This window comes from Macrotis lagotis, chromosome 8, assembly GCF_037893015.1.
Source record: "Macrotis lagotis isolate mMagLag1 chromosome 8, bilby.v1.9.chrom.fasta, whole genome shotgun sequence".
Classification (NCBI taxonomy): domain Eukaryota; kingdom Metazoa; phylum Chordata; class Mammalia; order Peramelemorphia; family Peramelidae; genus Macrotis; species Macrotis lagotis.
This window is the reverse complement of record NC_133665.1, coordinates 42,913,496-42,937,074: the sequence shown is the minus strand read 5'-3', so window position 1 is coordinate 42,937,074 and position 23,579 is coordinate 42,913,496. Positions and strand designations below refer to the sequence as shown.

The window sequence follows — 23,579 nt, the reverse complement described above, 5'->3', positions numbered from 1 at the left end:
TAATTTTATTCTTTTTTTAAATATAAAGATTTTATTTATTTGAGTTTTACAATTTTTTTTCCTAATCTTACTTCTTTCCCCCCACCCGCCACAGAAGGCAATTTGCCAGTCTTTACATTATTTCCATGGTATACATTGATCCAAATTGAATGTGATGAGAGAGAAATCATATCCTTAAGGAAGAAACATAAAGTAAAAGAGATAGCAAGATCAGACAATAAGATATCAGGTTTTTTCCCCCTAAATTAAAGGGAATAGTTCTTGGACTTTGTTCAAACTCCATGGTTCTTTATCTGGATACAGATGGTATTCTCCATTGCAGACAGCCCCAAATTGTCCCTGACTGTTCCACTGATGGAATGGGCAAGTCCATCAAGGTTGATCATCACCCTCATGTTGCTGTTAGGGTGTCCAATGTTTTTTTTTCATTCTACTCATCTCACTCAGCATCAGTTCATGCAAATCCCTCCAGGTTTCCCTGAATTCCCATCCCTCCTAGTTTCTAATAGAACAGCAGTGTTCCAGGACATACATATATCCCAGTATCTTTAATTAATCAATTAAAACATAATCTTAAATCTTTATTAGTCTCAAAGCCAGCTACTAAATACAGGATATGAAATATTACAATTTCCATCTGGGGACATAAAGACCAAAAGAAAAAAAAAAGAAAGAGTTGCTGCCTTTGACAAATTTACATTGGAATGGGGTAACAATATATATACTTTTATTAGAAAATACATATGAGATAATTTGGTAGAGGAGATAATAGTAACAGCTAAGTATCCAGAAAGGATTTATGTAGGCATTTGAACTAGCTAAATTATTCCCCAAAATACCTCAGAAAGCAAAGTCTAAATACTAGTTGTATCAAGTATGGTGTCATTGCCTGAGCAGACCCCTATGTTAGTCTCATAACTGCCATCTCAAAATTGTTTCAGAATTGTTATTTTCAAGTTAAAGTAAAAAAGAAAAATAAAAAGTACAGGTGTTACACACTACCAGGAATAACCTTAAATCCTATAAAACAAAAGAAAATTCTATCAAAAACACAAGTAGCTAAGAAAGCTTAGACTATATTGTGCTCTCAGGTCCATTCTAGCCTCCTAATTATTTCTTCATAATTATTTGGATGAGAAGAGAAGAAAAATCACTAAAAATAAAATATACACTAGAGACCTGAAAAAAAGGTGTATCTGCAACCAAAGGCATTTGTAAGTGAAGTAAAAAGAACCAGGAGAACATTGTACACACTAATATCAATACTGTACAATGATCAACTGTGGATGACTTAGCTATTCTCAGTAATATAATTATTTAAGATAATTCCAAGATATGATGAAAAATGCTAAATGCCTCTAGAAAAAGAACTGATGGACAATGAATACAGACTGAAGTACACTTTTTAAACTTTACTTTTGGGGGGGGGGGGTTATATGTATTTTGTAAAATAACATAGCTAATATGTAAGTTTTTTTGTACAACTAATCTAGATCAAACTGCTTACCTTCTAAAGGGGAAGGGGGAAGTGAAGAAGAGGAAGCAAGGAAGAGAATTGGAACTCAAATTTTTAAAAAACAAAATGTTGAAAATTTTTATATGTTATTAAGAAAAAGAAGAAAAAAGCAAAGAAGACATTTAAAAGATAGCTGATAAATGTATTATTGTGAAGTGAAGAAAGCTTTGTAGGAAATATTATATAGTTAATGCAGTCACTTTGGAAAAGTTACCAAAAAATAATCAAATCTATCAATGATAAAATCCTCTCAGGAGAATAGAGTGTTACTCAACCTACAAGCTGATAGAGAAAGTTGGTAAGAATCTACTCACTAAAAAAATTTAAAAAAGAAAAAAGTATTAGACAACCCTCTCCCTCCTGGATATTTTTTTCCTCTTTGAGTTTTCATGACACTGCTCTTTCCTGTTTTTCCTCCTGTGAGGCCATTCCTCAGTCCATTTCACTGACTCATCATCTGGGTCATACCCACTAATTCTGGGTGTAGCCCAAGCATCTATCCTGGATCCTTTTCTTTTTCATTTTTATTATGATTTGTAGATCTCTAGCTCTAGCTCCAACTTTTCTCCTGATCTCCAGTCCCACAAGGCTAACTGCCCATTGGATATTTAACATGTCAAAAATAGAGTTTTTTCATCTTTCACTTTCTCACCTCTCCCCATATTAATCTGGAGCACCATCATCCTTTCAGTCACCCAGGTTCAAAGTTTCTAAGTCACCCTCAACTCCTTACTCTCATATTACCAATCCAATCAGCGGTCAAATTCTGCCTACTATATCCCCCTATGTCCCCTCCTGATCATTCATAGAGCCACTTCCTTATTTCAAGTCTTCCTCACTTCTCCCATAAACCACTAGAACAGCCTCCTAACTGGGCTTCAAGTCTCTTCCCTACTCAATGCATTTCCCCACAGCTGTTAAAGTGATTTTCTAAAATTTCTGTGCCTTGCCAATGGCTATGACCAATCCCTCTTCATAGATTTTCATTGATTCTACTTTCCTTTCAGATTTAGCTCAACATCACCTTCTAAATGAGTCTTCTCTGATACCCCATATGGAAGTGCAGTTCCTCCCCAAACTATAAGCTTATTTCTAAGTATAGCTTCTATTAATATATTATATAATATCTATTAGATATATTATTATATAAACCTATCATGTTTTTATCTCCTATTATTACATTATGATGTAAGTTCTTTAGGGTTTAACCTAGTTCTTATTAAGCATGATGCCTGGCAAAAATAAATGTTCATTGATTAACTGAACTTTCGGATGAACTAGTTTTTACCACTTCTCAAGAAAGTACAACCCAAAGTGAATCACTTGAAGACTTTTATAACAATTTAGGGATTTAAGGAACAATTATTGACTCAAAAGCTTCAAATTAGATGAGGCATCATTAATGAATGGTGCTACATGTAAATGAATTATCACAATCCCACAGATTTTGACTACAAAAGTCTGAACATGATACTTGACCTTTCTCAGCTATAAAATGGAAATTGCATAATTGTACTACTTGTCTCATAAGGTTTCATCTTTTTTTTTTTTTTTTTTTAGATTTTTGCAAGGCAATGGGGTTAAAGTGGCTTGCCCAAAGGCCACACAACTAGGTAATTCTTAAGTGTCCGAGGCCGGATTATAACTCAGGTAGTACTCCTGACTCCAAGGCACGTGCTCTATCCACTGAGCCTCCTAGCTGCCCCCTAAGGTTTTTTGAGAAAAAATACTTAGCAAATCTTTTTTGTTGGGGGGGGGGTGCAAGGCAATAGGGTTAAGTGACTTGTCCCAGGTCATGCAGCTGGGTAATTATTAAGAGTCTGAGGTTGCATTTGTACTCAGGGCCGGTGTTCTGCCCCTCACTGGGCAAATCTTAAAAGAATATAAAAATATACATTACTACTATTGTTATTTATTATTATTATGTTCAAATAGTATCAATTTTTCAATTATTAAAATAAACTTAATAGATTCACTTGCCTGTTAGAGTGCTGCAATATACAGTGATCCTCGCATGGCTTTCCCTTCACATCTAGGAAGTACAGGAGAAAGAAGTCTGTCACAGTTGCTAAATTAATGCTTGCTATAACCTAAGTCTCCTGAAGAAGCCGCCCATCATGTGGAAGGCACGCGATCTCCGAACACAGGTAACAGGCGCAGGCCCACTGTACAGTGCCTCAGTTTCTTTTGGCTCCCAAAACAGCAATAGAAAGCATCAACACTGAAAACAGGCTATTTAATAACAAATGCTGTAAGGGCCGGGGTGGAGGCCTTCCTCGTTCTCCCACACCGGCAGGGTGTGGGCGGGGGGAGAGCCCATGAGGAAGGAAGGCTGCGAGCCCCGGCCTCGGGGGCTCCGGGACGCGTCCCCTCCCCCACCGCACGCCCCCGTGGCTCCGGCCATGGACTTTGACTTTCGGATACATTAGAAACCCCAGGGCTGGGCCCACGGCCACACGGACCCCCTCCGGGGCGGGGCTCGGCCGGGGCTCCTACCTACCGGCCTTGTACCAGCGGGTGAAGTAGCGATCCACCAGCGAGGGGGTGGCGGGAGCGGGGCCGCCGGCATCGGCCGCCATGGCCAGCTCCGCCTCCGGCCAGCTCCGCCTCCCGGCGCCTCGCCACGCACTTCCGGCCTAGCACGCGGGAGCGCCGGCCTGCGCGCGCAGCGGGCCTCGTGCGTGCGCCAGCGCCCCCTGCGGCAGCCCGTGAGGGCGCTGGTTCAGCCCCTTATCCGGGGTTCTTGGGTGCTAGTGGAGGGGCGCCTATTAAAGACAGAGGAGGAATCACGTGAATGTCCTTCAATTGGGGAACGGCTTAGCAAACTGTGGTATATGTATGTCATGGAACACTATTGTTCTATTAGAAACCAGGAGGGATGGGAATTCAGGGAAGCCTGGAGGGATTTGCATGAACTGATGCTGAGTGAGATGAGCAGAACCAGAAAAACACTGTACAATACAACATGGGGGCAATGATCAACCTTGATGGACTCGCTCATTCCATCAGTGCACGAATCAGGGACAATTTGGGTCTGTCTGCAATGGAGAATACCATCTGTATCCAGAGAAACAACTGTAGAGTTTGAACAAAGTCCAAGGACTATTCCCTTTAATTTAGGGATCTTGCAATCTTATACTTTATTTTTCTTCGTTAAGGATATGGTTTCCCTCTCATCACATTCAACTTGGATCAATGTATACCATGGAAACAACGTAAAGATGGCAAATTGCCTTCTGTGAGGGGTGGGGGAGGAAGTAAGATTAGGGGAAAAATTGTAAAACTCAAAATAAAATCTTTTAAGTACAAAAACAAAAAGGAGGCCCAGAGCATATGCCCAGATCCTTTAAAGGGATCCCAGTAAGATTCCCCATCACTCCAGCAGTTACATACAGATAGTCTCAGTGGTCCCCACCTCCCTTTATTTATACTATATCCCATTTCTTGGTATTAACTCTTGAGTGCTAATTGAAGTACAATTTTCTCACTTAATTCTTTATATGGAACTATGTCTGTCATGATTGCACCATATTGTTTGCCTTCTCCATGGGTTAGGAGAGGGGTAAAAAGGAGGGAGAGACTTTGGAACTTAAAATTTGAAAAGAATGTCTAAAATAAATAATAAAAAACAATTTACAGGAAAAAAAACAAATTGATCGTCCTATAATCAACCCCTCCCTCATTCAATACACTCCAATGGTTCCTCAGTATCCAAGGATCAAATATAAATCTTGTGTTTGGCATTCTAAGTCTTCCTAATTTACATGCCTGCCCCCTTTCCAGTCTTCTTACAACATATTCATGTGTAGTGTGATTTAGTGGTAATGGTCTTCTGACTGTTCCTAGCTTAATCTCTTGGCTTCATCTATTTGCAGGAGCTGTTCACCTATGCCTGAAATGCTCTCCCTTCTGGCTTCTTTGGCTTCCTTCAGGTCTCGGCTAAAGTCCCAGTTTCTCTGAAACTACTCATTTTATTTCATATAAAATGTCTATATACATTTATCTTATTATATATGTCTATTATATATTTATTATTATATATTATATATTTTATCTATATACAGTTATATACATTTGTATATCATGCTTTAGAGCAGGACTGTTTGTTCTTTACCTTTCTTTGTAACCCTTGGCACATAGTAGACACTTAAATTTTGCTGACAGATTCAAGGAAAGTACTCTTTAGTAAGAAAGGTAAGATATATTCACTAGCTGCTGACCAATTGCCACTAATAGCACCACCCCTCCACTACACCAACATCTCTGCTTGCAGCCCAGACCCTGTAGCTGGCATCTAAGGAAGCCACCCCAGTGGAGGTGCCAGTGTCCTCCTCACTGATTACTGATCAAATACTATCTCTAGGCCAAAGACAATCTAGCTAAAGCAGCAAGGTTCCAAGAGAGAGAGAGAGAGAGAGAGAGAGAGAGAGAGAGAGAGAGACAGAGACAGAGACAGAGACAGAGACAGGTGGCAACATGGTCCAGACACATTCAACAAGCCTGGACAACCATGGGCTTTAATGTTTTGTTTTTTTTAGGTTTTTGCAAGGCAAATGGGGTTAAGTGGCTTGCCCAAGGCCACACAGCTAGGTATTTATTAAGTGTCTGAGATCGGATTTGAACCCAGGTACTCCTGACTCCAGGGCCAGTGCTTTATCCACTATGCCACCTAGCCACCCTTATGGGCTTTAATGTTTAGAGAAACCCAGGACACTGAACCCAAGAACTCTGGGAATAACTTCGTACCCTACACTACCAGCCCTACTTTCAGTCTAGCTCCCACTGCTGCCATCCAGAGAAGCAATTGCTGGTTCAAAATCAGAGACTGATATGGTTTTGTTGGGGGGGTGCAAGGCAATAGGGTTAAGTGACTTGCCCCAGGTCATGCAGCTGGGTAATTATTAAGAGTCTGAGGCTGCATTTGTACTCAGGGCCGGTGTTCTATCCACTACCCCACCAAGCTGCCCCTCACTGGGCAAATCTCAAAAGAATATAAAAATATACACGATATGGTTTTTGCCTATAGAAATGATATTAAATCAGCTTTGTAACTGCATCTAGCTGAAACCTTTAGATATTTTTCCTCTCCTATTAAGTGAATTCCTTAAGGGCAGGGGGCTATCTGTACTTTTTCTATTTATATCTCAGGTATCTCCAGTTGTCCTGATTCATATCTGGTGCTCTATCCATTGTGCCACCTAGCCGCCCCCCTTTGATTACTATTAAGAGCTGAGTTGGGCAACTGGATAGCACTCCAGATCCAAGTTAGGAAAATCTAAGGTCAAATCCCAGCACTTACAAGCAGTGTGAGACCAAGCAAGTCACTTAATCTATTTGCCTCAATTCTTCATCTGCAAAATGGAGAAGGAAATGGCCAACCACTCCCGTGTATTTGCCAAGAAAACTCTTGGTGTGTCTTGATTCCTTCGAGTTGGATACCACCTAACAACAAGTGTTGAGTGTAGGAGCAGCTGGTGGGGAGGGGAGAAGGATGGTGAGTGAGAACTTAGAAGCTCATATTAAGCTTTTCTAACAGTTCTCAGAGAACCAAGGAGGCCCAGATCTAGATATTGGTAATGTGGAATGGAAAAAGTCCTAGATGACTCCTGGATGTTGTAAACCCACCCATAGCTTGGCTACCTGATTATCTGATGGGATGCTTGGCACCTGATTATCAGATTGGATACTTGGCACCTGATGATCTGATGGGATGCTTGGCTACCTGATGATCTGATTGGATGCTTGGCACCTGATGATCTGATGGGATGATTGGCACCTGATGATCTGATGGGACACTTGTCTACCTGATGATCTGATGGGATGCTTGGCACCTGATGATCTGATTGGATGATTGGCACCTGATGATCTGATGGGATGCTTGTCTACCTGATGATCTGATTGGATGCTTGGCACCTGATGATCTGATGGGATGCTTGGCACCTGATGATCTGATTGGATGCTTGGCACCTGATGATCTGATGGGATGCTTGGCACCTGATGATATGATTGGATGCTTGGCACCTGATGATCTGATGGGATGCTTGTCTACCTGATGATCTGATGGGATGCTTGGCACCTGATGATCTGATGGGATGCTTGTCTACCTGATGATCTGATGGGATGCTTGGCACCTGATGATCTGATGGGATGCTTGTCTACCTGATGATCTGATGGGATGCTTGGCACCTGATGATCTGATGGGATGCTTGGCAACTGATGATCAGATTGGATGCTTGGCTACCTGATGATCTGATTGGCACCTGATGATCTGATGGGATGCTTGGCACCTGATGATCTGATTGGATGCTTGGCAACCGATGATCAGATTGGATGCTTGGCTACCTGATGATCTGATTGGCACCTGATGATCTGATGGGATGCTTGGCACCTGATGATCTGATTGGATGGGGGGAGGGGCGGGAGATTTTACAACGCGATGTAACCTAGATCTCCCAGCCAACTTCAGAAGCAGAACCGGTTGACGCGGCCGGAAGAGGCTGCATGCCTTCGGGGGGGGGGGGGTCCTCCTCGGTCCCATCCCCAGGAGCTTCTGTGCTAATACAACAGAAGGTAGATCCGTATGCGGGTTCAGTGTGTGGGGCGGAGCCCCGCTTAGCTCGCTGCTCTTTAATGCGGCCGCCCTTTCCCTTGAAGTCGTCACGTGTATAGGACACCGTCACGGGGCTGTGTTGTCGTCACGTGCGCCTCCCCGTGGTCACCCCGGGGCCGGGCGGGCGCGCGGGTCTCCCTCCCCCTCCACCCGCCCCCTTCTCCCAGGGCCTCCAGCCTCCACCGCTCCACGTGCACCCTTCGCGGACCCAGGGAACGCGGCGGAACTGCCGCGCGTGCTCGCCCACCGGAAATCAGGAGGCAGACGGGTGTGAGCGGGCGCGCGCGCGGGCCGGCGCCTGCGCGTCAGGGCGCGAGGCGCGGGAGGCGCGCGGCTCTGCAGGGTGCGCCGGGCGAAGGCGTGAGCGTGGCGCCAAGCACTGCTGCAGCCAGAGAGCGGCCGCAGGTAAACGCGCGCGTCGTTTGGGGGGGGCACGGGGATCCCGAGGCAGAATGAGTGCGCTCGGGGCGCCCCAGCCCCGCCTGCCCACTGCTCCTGGCGCGAGCCCGCCGCAGGAAGGGACTCAGACTGCCCGGGCGTGCCGGGGAGCCCCTCGGAAGCTGCGCCACATGCGACCCCAACCTCCACTAGCTGCTGATGGATCCTCTGTCCCCCGGGCCGCGCCATTCCGCGATTCCTTCCTCCGCCTCTTCCCGTTTGCTGCGAGCCAGGCGCGGGCGGCATGGAGGTGGGCACCCCCGGCCTTCCCGGCGCTGGCAGGCTGGTGGCAGAGAGGAGCATGCGCAGTGCGCTCCCCGCGCCGACCCCCCGGGGGCGGAGCCGGGGATGGAAGGGGACTCCCAAGGCCCTTCACTACGGCGCCTTCTCTGGGGTTCCTTAATTCCCTCGGGTGGCAGGTTGTCTTCCCCTTAGGTAGACTCCCGGAGGGGAGAGAGGGGACTATCTTCTGCCTCTTTTTGCCTCTATTTTGTATTAATCACTTATATTAAATGGCTGTTGATTGATTAAAGAGGACTTCGTAGAGGAGGTGGCATCTGAGCTGGACCCTGGATGGATAGGATTTGAACTATCTGAATTAGGGGAAAGACAGAAGGAGAGAGGGGAATGAATCAGGGGAAGAGATTGTTAGGAAACCTTGAGTGAAGGGTGTTTTAAGGGAAAGTAATGGAACAGTGTCTAGAGCTTACTGGCTCCAGAGCCAAGTTTCCTACCTGACACTCCCTCCTTGACATGAGCAAGTTACTTAATCTCCCCAAATTTCAGTTTCTTTAGCCACCTCCAAAGTCAGTCATGGCACTGTACTAATGCTGGATTCTAGAGTAGAGGAAGGAATATAGAGCTGTAAAGAAATATTTAGGAAGCATTAGTCACATTAAGTGTGTTGAGTGAATGAAGAAAAGGCATCCCCTTTCTTCACTCTTCATTATCAGGGCATCTCAGGGGCAGAAGAGTCAGTATGTGATTTAATAGTCAATCAAGTGGCAGCTAGGTGGCACAGTGGACAGAGGACCCGTCCTGAAGTCAGGAGTACCTGAGTTCAAATCCAGCCTCAGACACTTTAATAATTACCTAGCTGTGTGGCCTTGGGCAAGCCACTTAATCCCATTTGCCTTGCAAAAAAACTAAAAAAAAAAAGTCAAATTCAAATGGAGGCCCCAGCCCCATTTGGGTCAGACTAGGCAGCCTCTAAGGTCCTTTCCATCTCCAAATCCATGATCTTCCCAGCAGGTCCTCATAATAACAGCTGACAGAACTTAACAGAGTGCTTTACATTCATTATCTCTTTTGAATGTCACAGTTCTATGAGGTAAGCACTCACATGTCTTCTGTTCTTTTTGAAGATGTGGAAACTGAAGCCTGTTGAGGTTAAGTCTTTTGTCATTTTCACATAGCTAGAACATGACCAGGTCCAGCACTTGTGCATCATAATCATCTTTCTAATTAGAAAGATAGTTTGGAACAGATCTAATGAAGTCTAAAATGACTTCCTAAAGAATTTAGATTTTATTTTATAGGCAGTGAGAGAAACTACTGTAGATTTTCAGTGAGGGGATAAATGGTCACAGTTGTGGTGTAGAGAGATTAATTTGAGAGAACTTTTTAAGAATGGATGGGAGGAGGACAGCTAGGTGGCCCAGTAGATAGAGCACTGTCCCTGGAGTCAGGAAGACCTGACATCAAATTCAGTCTCAGACACTTAATAGTAGCTTAGCTATGTGACCTTGGGCAAGTCACTTAAATCCATTGCCTTGCAAAAAAAAAGACTGGAGGTTGGAATCCATTTAGGAAACTGTTGACAAATTTCTTGATGAATGATGTTAAGAATCTGAATGAAAATAAGGTAGTTGATGATGAGAATGGAGGAGAATGGTTACCATCCATATACCACTTAAAGACCATTGATTGATTCGTGAATTGTAGCCCATATCTTGCCACTAATTTAGCCCAGGTTAAAAATTATACTTTGGTCATTCAAACTAGATGAAAGAAGAAGAGAAGCTGGATATATAGGTAAATTTGCAAGTAGTTTATTATAACTATTGAAAGCTTCAGCAGGATCTGTATACATTTCCTATCACAGCAGCATTAGAGGAGAAAAAAGAAAAAAAGAGTTTTATTGTTTTGTTGTTCATTTTATCATGGAATAGATAATACCTAACTCAAGACATGCCAACAAAATAGATTTGATGGATTAAGTAGTTGGATGTGAAGTTAAGGAGAAGAAATATTTTGAGATAAAGTTCTGAACATGAAATACTGGAATTGACATAATAGATGTTTAAGTTAGAGGGAGATGCAGATTTCAAGTGAAAGATAATGATTTTAGTTTTGGATATGCTGAGGTGTCTTATAGGAAATTAAAGATCTAGATCTTGAGCTCAGGAAAGAAACTGCATCGGGATTATATGAATTTAGGAGATATCTGCAAAGAGATGATAGTTTGGGTTTTTTTAAGATTTTATTTATTTTGAGTTTTACAATTTTTCTCCCAATTTTACTTCCCTCCCTCCACCCCACCCCCACAAAAAGCAACTTGTCCGTCTCTAAATTGTTTCCATGCTGTACATTGATCCAAATTGAGTGTGATGAGAGAGAAATCATATCCTTAAGGAAGAAACATAAAGTATAAGAGATAACAAGATCAGATAATAAGATTTTTTTTCTAAATTAAAGGTCATAGCCCTTGGTCTTTGTTCAAACTCCACAGTTCTTTCTCTGATACAGATGGCACTCTCCATTGCAGACAGTCCCAAATTGTCCCTGATTGTTGCACTGATGGAATGAGCAAGTCCATCAAGGTTGATCATCACCCCCATGTTGCTGTTAGGGTGTACAGTGTTTTTCTGGTTCTGCTCATCTTGCTCAGCATCAGTTCATGCAAATCCCTCCAGGCTTCCATGAATTCCTGTCCCTTCTGGTTTCTAATAGAACAGTAGTGTTCAAGTGATGTTTTTACCCTTTTTGATAATCTCTTCAGGGTATAGACCCAGTAGTGGTATTGCTTGGATCAAAGGGTATGTACATTTTTGTGGCCCTTTGAGCATAGTTCCAGGCTGTTCCCCAGAAAGGTTGGATGAATTTGCATCTCCACCAACAATGTATTAGTGTCCCAGATTTTCCACAGCCCTTCCAACAATGATCATTATCCTTTCTGGTCATATTGGCCAGTCTGAGAGGTGTAAGGTAGTACCTCAGAGAAGCTTTGATTTGCATTTCTCTAATAAGTAATGATTTAGAGCAATTTTTCATATGACTATGGATCCCTTTGATCTCATTTGTAAATTGCCTTTGCATATCCTTTGACCATCTGTCAATTGAGGAATAGCTTTTTAATTTGACTCAGTTCTCTATATTTTAGAAATGGGTCCTTTGTCAGAAATACTAGTTGTGTAGAGATTGTTTCCCAGTTTACTACCTTTCTTTTGATCTTGGTTACAACGGTTTTGTCTGTGCAAAAGCTTTTTAATTTAATGTAATCAAAATCATCCAGTTTATTTTTAGTGATGTTCTCCATCAAAGAGATGCTAGTTAAAAGTATGAGAATTGATAGGATACCTGAGAGAAAATAAAAGAGGTTCAGGGATAGAACTTTCTGGAGCACTTTCCTGAAGAGATAGAGAAGAAAAAAGGGCAAATAGCAGGGGTTTAGATAAGAAATATTGGACCAAATAAAAACCAAAGGAATGTGCTTTCTCTGAAGTGAAGGATAATAATATTTATATAGCTCATTAGATTTTACAAAGATTTCTACCCACATTGTTATTATCTGTTTGTCTCATAAAGCCAAGAGAGGTAGATACTGCAGCTATCCCTATTTGGCAGGTAAGGAAACACAGCTTCAGAGAAGTGACATGCCAGGGATTTTACAATGAGCCCCCCACCCCACTCCACAGTAGGTAGTATTTGACCATGCTGCTTCCTGATTCTGTGTGGAGTACTTTAGTTACATCTCTGTGATGGGCTCTATAACCTTTAGAACAAGAGTTCTTAACCTCTAGGGTCAGTGAACTTCAGTAATACTAGTTTTCTTCATAATCCTTTGGATTTTTATTAAATTAAAAAATATTGTTCTATAAATTTTGCCAAACTGCCAGAATTGTTCCCCCCCACACACACTAGAAGGAGCAAGTCATTTAGGAAATGTTACAGAGAGGTAGTGGAGGACCAAAGAAAAGCCTTTTGATTTGACAATTAGTAGGCTGTTCTTAACTGTGGAGCAAGTGATGATATGGACGAGGAAGAGTTCGATAGCAAGGCATTGAGGAAAAAAACAAAACAAGGAATGAAGAAGTGGATAGTTATGGAAAGTGTTTAGAAATTTTTGATTTTAAGAAATTTGGCAGTGAGAAGGGATGAAAGATGGATCAGTTTCTGGTTTAGAGTACAGTTGTCAGAGAAACAATTTAAAGGTTTGGAGAGGCCAAAGTGATTGTAAGCTTGTAATAATAATGAAAGTAGCCAGTATTTATACAGTACCTACTGTGTGCCAGACTGGGCCAGCACTCTACGGTCCCATTGGATTGTTACAATAGCTGTAGGAGTTTAGACACTATTATTATCTGCATTTTACAGATGAGAAGACTGAGACCAATTGAAGTCAAATGATGTATCCAAGTGTCTTAAGAGGGAACTAATAAAAGAAATCCATCCAGTGTTCTGGAAGTAGTAGGAAGGGGATAGGAACAAGGGTACAGTCAGAAAGATTATTAGGCTTCTTAATGTGGTTGGCAATGTTGAGAAGTGCCAAGAACATGAGGGGGCAGGGAGGGTATGTGAATAAGCTTTTTGTCAGATGGTTCTGAATTTTCTCAGGGAAATAGGAAATTGTTGTCTGTAGTAAATATGGGGAATAGGAAGGAGGTAGGAAACTTGAGAAAAAGAGGATAAATGGGAATAATCTTGATTAGATTTTGGATACATGTAAGAAGTGAATCATTTGCTTATTTGCAATGAACAAATGGGATAAATATTTTGAAATCTTAAAACTATTGAGATTCTAGTGCTTGCTATTCACTTCTGACATCAATTTAGAACTTTCTACTGTTCTTTAACTACCAGCATTAAAGTGATCTATACAAAAAATTTACTGTTATTTAATTAAGTTTTAAATTTGAAGTCATAAAGATTGATTTATATCAATTCAAAAAAGTTTATATGGCAGTCTTTTGGAATTTTTTCATAGTATTGGACTGAAAAAATGCTCACTAGGAGGATCTAATTATTTTAAACAACTTTTTATGGGGTCATTGAACTCTCTAAGACATTTTTCATAGTAGTAATTTTATAATGCTTCTTGTTCAGCATAATTTGAGAATTTGGGATAATAGATTTTACCTGGAAATTATCTTGGAAGTCATTAGGTCCAACATTTTTCCTTTTATAGAGAAATTAAGTGATTTGCTCAAGGTCATGCAGATAATTTTGTTTTCTTTTATATAAGAGCATATGTTTTGTCACTCATTTGATAATACATAGATTATATTAATGATAATAATCTGTAGATAAAAATAAGCTTTTGGGTGCTTTCATGTTTCCATTATTTGAAGTATCCAGAATTTTTTTTCAGTGCTAAAGAAAAGAAATATGAAATTCACAAATTTGCTTGTTTTAAATGGCAGTCAGAAATATATTTCAGTTCTTGACCCTCTGCTGTATGCTTCCATATAATGAGAGAGAGATCTGTGCATTAAGTATTGTGATTGCCTGATAATCTTTTCTAATCCTTTCTTCTGATAACTATTTTCTCATAAATTTTGTAACTTAAACTTTCATTTTCCTTTTTTGATTGAATGTTGCTTAAATTTGAAGGTTTATTTCTCTCAACAGCTGTACATTCATCATGCGCAACCTCAAGTTACTTCGGACCTTGGAATTCAAGGATATTCAGACTCTTGGGAAACCCCAGTGCTTTTCCCTTCGCACTGATCAGGGGACACTGCTCATTGGCTCAGGATATGGGCTTATAGAAGTGGATCCTATTGCAAGAGAAGTAAGTCACTGTGTGAAAATTTTATGTCATCTTGTCATAGCCTTTTGCTAGTTCTTCTAAATTTCCTCTAAGTAGGTTCCAGTGGCATCATTTTAACTGTATGGTTTTCAGTCTTCCTTTCATGAAAAATCCCTACTGATTTATTTTGAGTCATGATCTCTTTCTGTTTTCTATAGACTAGTTGGCAGAAATTTAGCCTAAGATATGTAAATGTATATATGTATTGGTATATATGTAATCAGTGTTCCATTTCCATTGAATGAATACTCATCTATGTTATTATATATTCTTTTTTTTAGGTGTGTTTTTTTTTTTTGCAAGGCAAATGGGGTTAAGTGGCTTGCCCAAGGCCATACTGCTAGGTAATTAAGTGCCTGAGACCGGATTTGAACCCAGGTACTCCTGACTCCAGGGCCGGTGCTTTATCCACTGCGCCACCTAGCCGCCCCTATGTTATATATTCTTAACATGTTTTGAGTTAACATGTTCTTAACATGTTTTTCTTTTGTTTGATATTCTAAAAGAACTTTAATGGGGTGGGAGAATAGACATCAATCTTTTTGTTTATTGATGTTATAGGTGCATATTAGAGATGACTCGTTGCTTGAATTGTTGAGTGAAATAGCTTATACCTTTGATATATTAATATAAATTTGGGTTTTGCTTTCTGAGGGCTTGTAAAGTCCCAAAATTATTTCAGGAACTGCTAGAATTGAGGTGTGATGGTAAAATATGTCTCTTGCCTCAGAAGAGAAATAGTGGAACACCATCTTGTTATAAGGCATGTATTTTCAGAACTAGCCATTGATTTGCTTTTCTTGTTCCTTGGAGGGGGTTTCATTGGAAAGAAACAATGTTATCTAAAAAAGAAAATGCAAACAAACTGAAAGGAACTATTAAAACCCATTCCCTCCCCACACCATACCACTCTTACAAACAGCTATCGAAGTACTGGTGTTCACTTTAGTTTTAGAATCACTGCTTATAGTTTTTGAATAATTAAAATCAAAACCTTAGTATTTCTGAGGTGGAAGAGACCTCAGGAGCCATGTAGTACAACCTTTCCTGAATAGTCTTGCCAGGTAGTTCATTTTGCTTTTGGATAGGACCAGTTTGGTTAAAAAAAAAATTTACCTTTGTTATTTAGTTAAAAATCCTTTCTACAGCCTCCACTGTTGTTCCTAGAACTATCATCTGAAATGAAGTGGAACAAGGCTTCCATTTGACTACCCTTCACATACTTGAAGACAGTCACCAACTTTCTCTTTATCTTCCCATTTTTAGTTAAAATTATTTAGTTCCTTTAACCAGCCCTTCATGTAGCATCCTGATCGTCTTCTGGACATTTTTTGGCTTATCCATTCCTAAACTGCTTTTCATTTAAACAGATATCATCTAGCTGTGTTCTGGGCAGTAGTACTGTAGGGCATTTACCTGCTTTGTTCTGGATACTATATTTCTTCTAGGGCAGCCTAAAGTCATGTTAGTTTTTTTTTTTAATCTGTCATAACACACTTAAACTAAGCTCAACCTCTACTAACATCCCCAAAATCCTTTTCACATAAGTTCTTCCCTATATTTATTACCTCCATTCTGTAGTATGCTGTTAATTTTTAAAAGTCCAAGTAGTAGGTCTTTATTTTTAACTAAATTGTTATTCTAGCCTTCTAGGGCTTTTGAGATTCTAATTCTATCATATACTATATTAGTTATCCTTCTAGGTTTCATACCAACTTACTGACTTAACTGCATGTTATCTATGCCTCCCTAAAAGTCAGTGATGAAAATTTGAAAGAGAAAAACCATCAGAACCATATGGCACTTCTCTATAAATCTCCTCTACAAAGCTCCTCAAATTTACACAGATTCATTAATCACTACCCTTTGGGGCCAGTTTGGGATTCAGTTAGTTGTAAGTATACTCAAACATTGTCATTTACAGCATATCTGTTTTTTCCCCCCAGGGATAGTGTTAGATATTTTGTGCAAATTTCTTTTTTATTTTCTTTTGTTTGTTTTTTAGGTTTTTGCAAGGCAATGGAGTTAAATGGCTTGCCCAAGGCCGCACAGCTGGGTAATTATTAAGTGTCTGAGGCTGGATTTGAACTCAGGTACTCCTGACTCCAGGGCCGGTACTCTATCCACTGTACCACCTAGCTGTTCCTTGTCCAAATTTCCTGATGAAATTCATATTTGTTATATTTACAGCATTCCTTGGATCTTTTAGTTTAATAACTCTCCCCAAGAAAGGGAATGAGGTTGTTGATGGACACAACAATCACATATTTTTTATATTTTGTTTATTTTTAAGGAAATGGGGTTAAGTGACTTGTCCAAGATCAGACAGCTAGACCATTATTAAGTGTCTGAGGCTGAATTTGAACTTGGGTTCTCCCGACTCCAGGATTGGTGCTCTATTCACTGGACCACCTAGCTGTCCCCAAACACCTCTTTTTTTCTGAATATTGATGAAACATTAGTTTAATGATAGATTCTAGAATTTTACTTGGAATTTAATCAGGGCCATCATTTTACAGCTTAAATCATATACTTTTTGACTTCAAAAAAATGGAACATTTGCCCATCTTCAGTTCTGTAGCACCTCTCCTGTTTATCATGGCTTTTCTTTTATTTCCCTATGTTGTAATTTGGCTGAACCTATTGACTTGAACTCAATGAAGATATCTGAATACTCAGAATGCAATTCCTGCCTAGAATAAATAGGATTGGTTTGAAAAAGTAGAAATCCTTTTAATGTATTCTCTCTTTCCATCATCCTTTCTGTCATTCAGGAGGTGAGCATTTAGTCTTTATATTTCAGCTTTTACCCAATTTGAAGACAGAGTGTATTACCATTAGCTTATCATCTTTCTAAGTAGATCTCATTGAATCTTTATTATATAGAGCTTTAAAATTTTCCTAGTTGAAAGCATTTTACAAAACTTCTGTTTTCTTTTAAACCCATTAAACATTATTTTATGATTTGTGTGCTCTGTGCTGTTTGGATAACCTTGATTTTCTCATTTTTTTCCTCTGGGTCAAAGGTAACCTGTGAGATTTCCTTGGCATCCGAGGGCTTTCTGCCAGAGGATGGCAGTGGCTGCATCGTGGGGGTCCAGGACCTGCTCGATCAGGAGTCTGTATGTGTGGCCACAGCTGCAGGAGATGTTCTGCTCTGTAACCTCAGCACTAGTCAGGTAAAATCAGTGTTACACAGTATTAAGATTAATGGGTTAGAGAGAAAGAATTCTGGGAAGATAGTAGAGTAAGTCAGTAAATTCCCCAGCTCTCCAGATTTCCTCCAAGGCAAAATAAGAGTTGGGGCAAAACTGTCGTTCTCCTGGGACAATGGAGAGGCTCTGAAGAAAGACCCAGGATGGAGATTGAGCTTTAGTGAAATGCAAACACTTTCAGGTTAGCACCCCAAAACAGTAAGGTGATCCCTGGGTGTAACTCTGTTGAGAGAGGTAGCCTCGGCCTTGGGCACAAGGATTTTCACCTCCCTAACAGTGTGTTGGGAGTTGGCTATCTATCTGATAGGGGGAAGAATGAGGGAACCTTTATTGGCAAGGGATGCCAGGCCTAGCTGGGCTGCCCAGACATGATCCCAGACGAGAAGGGACCAGCACACACCCAGGGAATGCAGAAGCAATGGCATGGGAGTGCTACTGCCTGAGGGCACTTACAGGAGAACTGAATTATTGGTCTCACTTCTAGGCCACAGTAGAGAGCTGAAGATTATAGCCACTGGAAAGTTCACAGGGAGTAAAGAGCATTTCCAGTATAGTGTGATGAAGAACTCAGTTGTGGCTTGGAGGGGGGAAGAAGTGCAGAGATTTGGCCCAGGACAAAACTCCAAAAGATTACAGGAGAAAGGACCTGAGGCTAGAGGCACCATCCCCACCCCCAGGACTAGAGGTGAATATAATAACAAGCTGCTAAAAATAATGATTAGGTAAAGGAGAAAGAACCCAGTTGTGGACTATTGGTATAAGAATAGAGAAGACTGGGGTTCATCTTCAGAGAAGAAAACTGAAGCAAAAAAAAAAAGTCTCTCCTACCCCAAAGGTCAAATGGTTATCTGTCGAAAAGAATTCATAGAAGAACCCAAAAAAAGACTTTAAAATAAGAGAAAGTAAGGAAAATTAAAAAAAAAAAGAACTACCAAGACAAAGAAGATTATGAAAAGAAAGTCAATTAACAAGAAAGGGAGACCATACTATATGTCATCTATATGAATCTATTTTTTAGACTATTTAAAACTAGACAGTATAAGGTTTGAATATTGCTGTGGTGTAGGAAATTATGAGCTAGTTAATTTAGATTTTTTTTTTGGTAACAATGGGGTTAAGTGACTTGCCCAAGGCCACACAGCTAGGTAATTATATTAAGTGCCTGAGGCCTGATTTGAACTCAGGTCCTCCTGACTCCAGGACCGGTGCTCTATCCACTGTGCCACCTAACTGCCCCTATGAATTTAGAATCTTTTTCTTCCTTGGTTAAGTGGCTTGCCCAGGCCACACAGCTAGGTAATTATTAAGTGTCTGAGACCGGATTTGAACCCAAGGTACTCCTGACTCCAGGGCCTGTGCTTTATCCACTGCGCCACCTAGCCGCCCATGAATTTAGAATCTTAAGGAAGAAAATAAATCCTTGAAAATTGGAATTGAGTAAGTAGACAGTAAAGTTTTAAGAATCAAAAAAACTGATAAAACACAATATAAAGAATGAAAAAAGAGAAGAGAATGTGAAATATAAGAAAAACAACTGATCTGGAGAACAGATCAAAAAGAAAAATAATACCTAGCCGGGTGGTCTTGGGCAAGCCACTTAACCCCATTCCCTTGCAACTAAAAAAGAATCTTGATACAGTCATACAAGAAATAATTAAAGAAAATTTTCCTGCAGTGTTAGAACAAAATAGGAAAAAGCCACCTATCACCAAACTGAAAGAGATCCTAGTAGGAAAACCTACAGGAATATTATAGCCAAATTCTAAAATCCTCTCATTAAAGTTAGAACAATATGAACAACACGAAAGAACAATTCAAATACAACAGAAACATAATTAGAAATTCACAAGACCTAGCAGAAGCTACATTAAAAGATTGCAGATCTTGGTATGCTATTTATTGAAGAGCAAAAGAACTCTGTCTGGTGTTGTAGCCAAAAATATTATATTCAGCAATATTAAGTATAATCCTAATAGAAAAAAATGATCATTCAATGAATTGCCAGATTTTCAGGATTTTGTTGCAAAAAAACTAAGCTTAATAGAAAATTTGATATACAAGATCCAAGAGAAATATGTTAAGTATCAAAGATTAATTACAAGGGATTCGATAGGGACAAACTTTTTACTTTTTTTATGTGGAACTATAAACTGTCTAAGATTGTTATTAGTAATTGAATAGTTAAAAAAAAGATTGGACTAGGGTTGAGTAAAATGTTTTAGGAGGGGAAAAAAGAAAAAAATGGCCTAGGAAAAGATAAAAGAGTAATTATACAGATGAGGTGCAAGAGGAAGAACTGATGCAAAGGAGTTATAATTGATGGGGAGAAGGGCATGTAGCTTCAGAAGCCTATTCTAATTGGGAATAGGTTAAAGGGGTAACAGTTCAAATATATCTAGAATGGTATAAAAGTCTTCTAAAGTCAGAAAGGAATAAGGGGATAGGGAAGGTACTGAGTTAGAAGGTGAAGAATAAGATGGGGGGTATAGAAGGGTGTAGATTAATGAGAATGGGATAAAAAGAAACAACATATATATCTGGAAGGATATAAGTCTAAATTCAGACAGAACAAAAGGAAATAGCAGGAGAGGATAAGGGAGGAATTCTTTGAGGGGGTGTAGGTTAAGGAATAGGGCAAGGGTAGTAGGTAGAAGTAAAGCAGAGAAGTGAGAAGGATAGGGAAGAAAATAGGAAGGGAAGGAGAAAAATAAACATAAGTAATTATAACTTAGAATGTGAATTGGATGAATTTACTCATAAAATAGAAACAAATAACTAGATAAAAATTTGAATATAGTAATATGTTGCTTTCAGGAAATAAAAAATTATATATATATATATATAAAACAAGAGATACACACACAAACATAAAATAAAGATCACAAGTATCTTATATAAAAAAAGCAGAGGTAGTAATCATGATGTCAGTTAAAGCTAAACCAGATTTAATCAAAAGAGAAAACTAGGGAGGCCACACTATATGTCAACAATCTTAATCTATTTAGACTATTTAAAATAACTAGGCATTATAAGGTTGTAGTGTAGGAAATGATAAAGTGGTGGATTTAGAAAAATATGGAAAAACTTAACCATATGAAGCAAGTTATTATCTACCTTTAAAGAAACAGGATTAGTGAAAATAAGCATATTACAGTCTTACATATATGCATATGAATGTATTTGTGCATGTAAGTATATATTATTATAGATATCTATGTATAAATGTAGGGGTATATATATATGCATATACATATATATGTGCGTAGGTTATATATATGTATATTGTGTGTGTGTGTGTGTACATGTACATATCTTCAAGCTTAATTATAGCCCTCTTAGGGAAGGGGGTGGGGTGGGGTGGGGAATAAAGTTAAAGTAGACAGCAGAAAACAAAAGAAAATTTACAAGGAAACCAAGATGATTGGTTTTGAGTTGGGAAAGGGCCCTGACTATTGGGATTGGCATGAAATTAGGCAAAGCCTTTTGTAAGAAGTATCATCTGAGCCATGGCTTGTGGAGATTTAGGGTTTTTAAGAGGCTGAGATTAAGAATAGAACATCCCAGGAATGAGCGAAAAACATCTTCAGGGAGGCAGGAGACCAATAATACTGTGTACAAGGTTCAGTAAATACTATTGAGCTAGAATGAAGAGCTTTTAAAATTAGCTCATAAAGATAGGAGTCAGTTTGAACAGATTGCATTATTACTTTAAAAAAAAAGATTGGGTAAGGACTTTTAAGGGTTTTTTTCTTGTTGTCTTGATTCAGGGCTAGGAAACTGAAACAAGCACTCTATTGTTCCCAGTTTCTGATCACTTGAATTTCATTTCATCTTTCTTTTCCCCTGTGTTTTTCAGCTGGAGTGTGTTGGGAATGTTGCCAGTGGTTTGTCTGTCATGAGTTGGAGTCCAGACCAGGAACTCGTTCTTCTTGTTACAGGTTGAATTGTCACAGTTTTAACCTACATTCACCCTCATAAAATATTCTGACTCAGTCACTTGGGACCTTCAAGTGGTATCATTAAAAACTATATATCAAAAGGAAGACTTTAGCATCATAGTCTAGCAGGAATCCCATTTGTGTCTTTAGAGCTTATAGCACAATGTGGTGCTAAAACCTTATTTTCTTAGTTTATGGAAAAGGAAAGCAAGGTCATAAAATATTTGAGAGCATGAGAATGTAGGGTGCAGTTTGAGGCTTAATCCTCCATGACCAGTTCAGTATTTCATATCTAGGCATTTAGAGATGCCAGAATGAGATACCCTTATCAACAAGTTTTTTTAAGTTCTGTTTTTCCCTTTCATATCTGTCTGTATCCCCCTGTGTAATTTTATCTGTAACAGTATATTACTGGTATCCTTAGTATTGTTTCATGAAAAGTAATAGTAGTTGATATTCATGAAACAGAATTGTGATTCCTGATGTAATTACAGGAATGAGAGCCAGCATGTGCACCCAGGTATACATATGAGCTCTAGCACTGACAAGCTAATGAATGAAAGGAAATCTTAGAATATAGTTTGATTCTGATGAAAGAAAGCTTACTATAATGGATAGAGGACCAACTTCAGAGTCAGAATGAACTGGCTTCAGTCTCACCTCTGGCACATGCTAACTTGGAGATTCTCTAAACATCTTGATTACCTTTTTTTTAATCTCTTCACTTGGTGGTGCTATGTTTTAGTATGAAATCATAGATCTAGTTCCCTATCCTTTTGAGGACTAAACATTTTCTTTGGGGAATGATTATTGTCTTTAGGGAATAGCAAAAACTTGGGAAACAAAGCATTTTTTTTTCTTTTACCTCAAAGGCCAACAGACCTTAATTTTGATGACCAAAGACTTTGAACCAATCATGGAGAGGCAAATCCATCAAGACGATTTTGGAGAAAGTAAGTGCAAGTCTAAATTTGAAATGCCATTTGATCTAATGGTTTTAAAGATGGGCAATAATGACTTAGCTGTATTATAAGCAAATAATTGTGTATGGTAGATTAATAGCAGATTGATGACTGAGCTTGTGCTTACAGACATGAGTGAATGACTTGGAGATAGAGTCCCTCTTCAGAAACTTATCTCCTCATTTACCCCTACCCAAGAGAACACTCACAGTTCGTTTCTTGGGCAGAAGTCCAAAGGGGGTAAAAATTTGGAGCTGAAAATAAAATTGAATTAAAGTTTTTTAGTTGAAAGCTTAAAAATGATAAAATTCATTTTTATTTTTTCCAGTATTCATGGATACATCATATTTAAAAATGCTCACTTAAGAAGTGAGATAAGATTACTGACCTAATTGTTAGATGAATCTCTAAAATTGTTTTAAAGAATAGTAGATATGTGGGGGTGGCTAGGTGGCACAGTGGATAAAGCACCAGCCCTGGATTCAGGAGTACCTGGGTTCAAATCTGGTCTCAGACACTTAATAATTACCTAGCTGTGTGGCCTTGGGCAAGCCACTTAACCCCATTTGCCTTGCAAAAAAAAAAAACCTTAAAAAAAAGAATAGTAGATATGCATATTAAGAAACAAAGTATTTCAAATGAATCATTTTGGATCTGTTAAATGAGAACTCTAAAAACTCAAATAATTGCTGTTTAATAGCTTAGAAGTAAAATAATGGAAATTTCTGTTGTAATTTATTTGGCTTGTTTTATCTTTCTTATTTTCAAATTTATTCTCTAGGCAAATTTATCACTGTTGGATGGGGTAAAAAAGAGACTCAGTTCCATGGATCAGAAGGAAAACAAGCTGCACATCGCAAACACATGGT

The 23,579-nt window shown here is 39.4% G+C and overlaps 2 protein-coding genes across 13 annotated transcripts in view; one reads left to right on the top strand and one right to left on the bottom strand.

Annotated features, from left to right (window-relative positions):
- The window catches only part of ABITRAM (actin binding transcription modulator), a 181,352-nt gene extending 177,190 nt beyond the window's left edge, over positions 1-4,162 (bottom strand). For 5 of the 11 annotated variants that reach the window (XR_012470786.1, XR_012470787.1, XM_074196762.1 and 2 more), the window contains exons 1-2: positions 4,017-4,162; positions 3,497-3,548 (exon numbers count right to left, since the gene is read on the bottom strand). Coding sequence is in view for 4 of the 11 variants with exons in the window: in XM_074196762.1 (XP_074052863.1) it covers positions 3,497-3,548; positions 4,017-4,095 (131 nt within the window). In the remaining 7 variants the exon portion in view is untranslated. The remainder of the gene's footprint in view (positions 1-3,496; positions 3,549-4,016) is intronic. The other 6 variants (XR_012470783.1, XR_012470784.1, XR_012470782.1 and 3 more) reach the window with 3 other exon arrangements.
- Positions 4,163-8,426: 4,264 nt separating this feature from the next.
- The window catches only part of ELP1 (elongator acetyltransferase complex subunit 1), a 90,940-nt gene continuing 75,787 nt past the window's right edge, over positions 8,427-23,579 (top strand). Inside the window, exons 1-6 of one of the 2 annotated variants that reach the window (XM_074196752.1) lie at positions 8,427-8,531; positions 14,415-14,577; positions 17,622-17,774; positions 21,667-21,748; positions 22,621-22,701; positions 23,492-23,577. In XM_074196752.1, coding sequence (XP_074052853.1) covers positions 14,428-14,577; positions 17,622-17,774; positions 21,667-21,748; positions 22,621-22,701; positions 23,492-23,577 — 552 coding nt within the window. In that variant the 5' untranslated portion in view covers positions 8,427-8,531; positions 14,415-14,427. Of the gene's footprint in view, positions 8,532-14,414; positions 14,578-17,621; positions 17,775-21,666; positions 21,749-22,620; positions 22,702-23,491; positions 23,578-23,579 lie in introns of those variants that run through there. The other variant, XM_074196750.1, reaches the window with a different exon arrangement.